This window comes from Sphaeroforma arctica (genome assembly GCF_001186125.1).
Source record: "Sphaeroforma arctica JP610 unplaced genomic scaffold supercont1.2190, whole genome shotgun sequence".
Lineage (NCBI taxonomy): Eukaryota > Ichthyosporea > Ichthyophonida > Sphaeroforma > Sphaeroforma arctica.
In genome coordinates this window covers 3,000-5,918 of record NW_014038368.1, presented here as the reverse complement: position 1 = coordinate 5,918, position 2,919 = coordinate 3,000, and the positions used below count along the sequence as shown (strand labels likewise).

At 39.8% G+C, this 2,919-nt stretch overlaps 1 protein-coding gene across 1 annotated transcript in view; it reads right to left on the bottom strand.

The window, feature by feature from the left end:
* The window catches only part of SARC_12274 (hypothetical protein), a gene marked incomplete at both ends in the record, with an annotated part of 4,066 nt that extends 2,185 nt beyond the window's left edge, over nt 1-1,881 (bottom strand). The window contains 2 exons of the mRNA XM_014293622.1: nt 144-296; nt 1,681-1,881. Of these exons, the coding sequence (XP_014149097.1) occupies nt 144-296; nt 1,681-1,881 (354 nt within the window). The remainder of the gene's footprint in view (nt 1-143; nt 297-1,680) is intronic.
* Between the last annotated feature and the right edge of the window lie 1,038 nt (nt 1,882-2,919).

The following is a 2,919-nucleotide window of genomic DNA, read 5'->3' as shown; positions in this document are numbered from 1 at the left end:
TATACATGCATGCATACATACACATACATACATACATACATACATGAAACACACATGAATGCACACATACAAACACACACACAGAGACGCACACACACACATACATACACATCCAATGCACACATGCACCATGCACACCCTACCTCCATAGATGTCTGGCATTGGAGAAGCTTGGTAGCTTCGCTCAGCGCAACTTCGGGTGACACTTTGTGTGCGCCACCATGAACGGTATGTGCATCAATCAACCGCACCAACGGAGGCAGATCGGCCTCAGAGGCAAACACTGCACGCAGAGTCTGTGCAGGTAGGTATACGAGAGGTGTGTATAAGATAGATGAAAAAGAGTATGTGATGTATATGGAAAGTGAGTGTAGTAGAAAGATGAAGAAGTGTATGTGATGTATATAGGAAGAGAGTTTATAAGATAGATGAAGACGTGTGTATGAGGTATATAGGAAGAGAGTGGCTTAGATAGGAAGGAATGTGTGTGAGGTATGTGCAGAACGGATACAAACAATAACGAATAAAGTATACAGGATACTGGGCGGAGCTAGAAATAGGACAGGTTGAATATGGGACTCTAAAAGTATAGCCAGAAACACGCAGAGACCGTGCCGACAGATACACAGCAACCGTGCGAGTACTGTATATACTAGAGAAGTGCAATTGATGCTGTATACTTATATACTATAACAGTCAGGCATACAGCAAAAGTTTGTATCAGATGAAGAAGGCGAGTACTGTACGTACTAGAGAAGTGCAATACTTATACACTATAACAGTCAGGTATACAACAAGAGTTTGGATCAGATGAAGAAGATCGAGTGTGTAAGAGATAGCAACGGCTGGTGTATATAACACGCTCGAGAACGATATGTACATAGCTGATAGTATGATAAAGCGTCTACATGTGCGAACTAGAATAAGGACGCTAGTAGGCAAACTGCAGAACATGGTACACGGGAATAGAGACGACACAACCAAAGAAGTGTGATTGATACGAAATCCTCATGCATCATTTGTCGGGCACGCCACAACAGCATATACAAGTGAGCTTAATACGACATGCATGGACACCATATGTCCGACAAATCACATTAATACGACAAGCATAGACACCGTATGTCAGACAAATCACATTGATACGACATCCTCATGCATAATTTGTCGGGCATACCACGACAGTATATACAAGTAAAATTAATACGACATGCATAGACACCATTTGTCAGACAAATCACATTAATACGACATGCATAGACACCATATGTCAGACAAATCACATTAATACGACATGCATAGACACCGTATGTGAGACAAATCACATTGATACGACATGCATAGACACCGTATGCCAGACAAATCACATTGATACGACATGCATAGACACCATATGTCAGTCAAATCACATTGATACGACCTGCTTAAAACCCATATGTCAGACACGCCACAACAGTATATACAAGTGAAATTAATACGACATGCATAGACACCATATGTCAGACAAATCACATTGATACGACATGCATAGACACCGTATGTCAGACACGCCACAACAGTATATACAAGTGAAATTAATACGAAATGCATTGACACCATATGTAAGACAAATCACATTGATACGACCTGCATAAAAACCATATGTCAAACACGCCACAACAGTATATAACCTGTACATACCGACAACTTGACGCCCTTGGCCTTCAACAGTTCCAACACAGACATACTCGGCCCCACTTGAGACGCATACCGGGCTGTTCTTTTATCCATAAAACTCTCATTCTGAGTAAATTCCACAACTCCCAGCCAATCAAAAGACGCCATTTGCTGAGTGTCTGGGTGGAGCGCGGGGACAGAGGGCTCCCAGGGAACTTTCTCCATGGACTTGGTAAAAACAATCTCTCGACCTGGACAGCGACAACAATAATGGTATACAGGTTATAGGTTTAGTGTATGCAAGGGATGTCCAAAATTTAGTTGATTGTGTGAAATATACTGACATTGGTATGCAGGTTATAGGTATGGTGTATGCAAAGGATGTCCATAATTTAGTTGATTGTGTGGAATATACTGACATTGGTATACAGGTTATGGGTATAGTGTATGCAAAGGATGTCCGTAATTTAGTTGATTGTGTGGAATATCTGACATGGGTGTACAGGTTATAGGTAAAGTGTATGCAAGGGATGTCCAGAGTATAGTTGATTGGGTGAAATATACTGACATTGGTATACAGGTTACAACTATAGTGTACACAATGGATACCCAGAGGCTAGTTGAATGATAAAGATAATGGGAGGTCAATGTATTGTTTGCCATAACACGAAATTGATAGATTTCGTGAGCTAGAAATGCACAATATTTTTCTGAGTTTTGAGATGTTATCGTAAACCACCGTCTTACGAATTAAATAAAAAAATTGTAAACCAAAGTTTGCGAATTAAATAAAGCACTCTCGCAAACCGACGTCATACAGATTGATTGAAATGTGAAACAGATATTGTATTTGTGTGTTTGATGTACCATAATCCTATACAACACAACAAATTTGCATAGCACATCATCTGTTGAGAATAGCAGTACCTTGTAATTCGGGGTCGACGGTCACCGTCCCTTTGAAATATTTGTACCGAATTTGGAACACCGGCGGTAAGGTTCGCCCATTCTAAATGAAACAGAGATATTTTTGAAATTAATGTATGGGACTTTAAAGGCTAGAAGCTGGCTTGAAAATAATGTACGGGACTTTTAATGTTAGATGCTTGCTTGAAATTAATGTACGGGACTTTAAAGGTTAGATGCTTGCTTGAAATTAGTGTATGGGACTTTTAAGATTAGATGCTTGCTTGAAATTAATGTATGGTACTTTTAAGGTTAGATGCTTGCTTGAAATTTATGTATGGGACTTTTAAGATTACA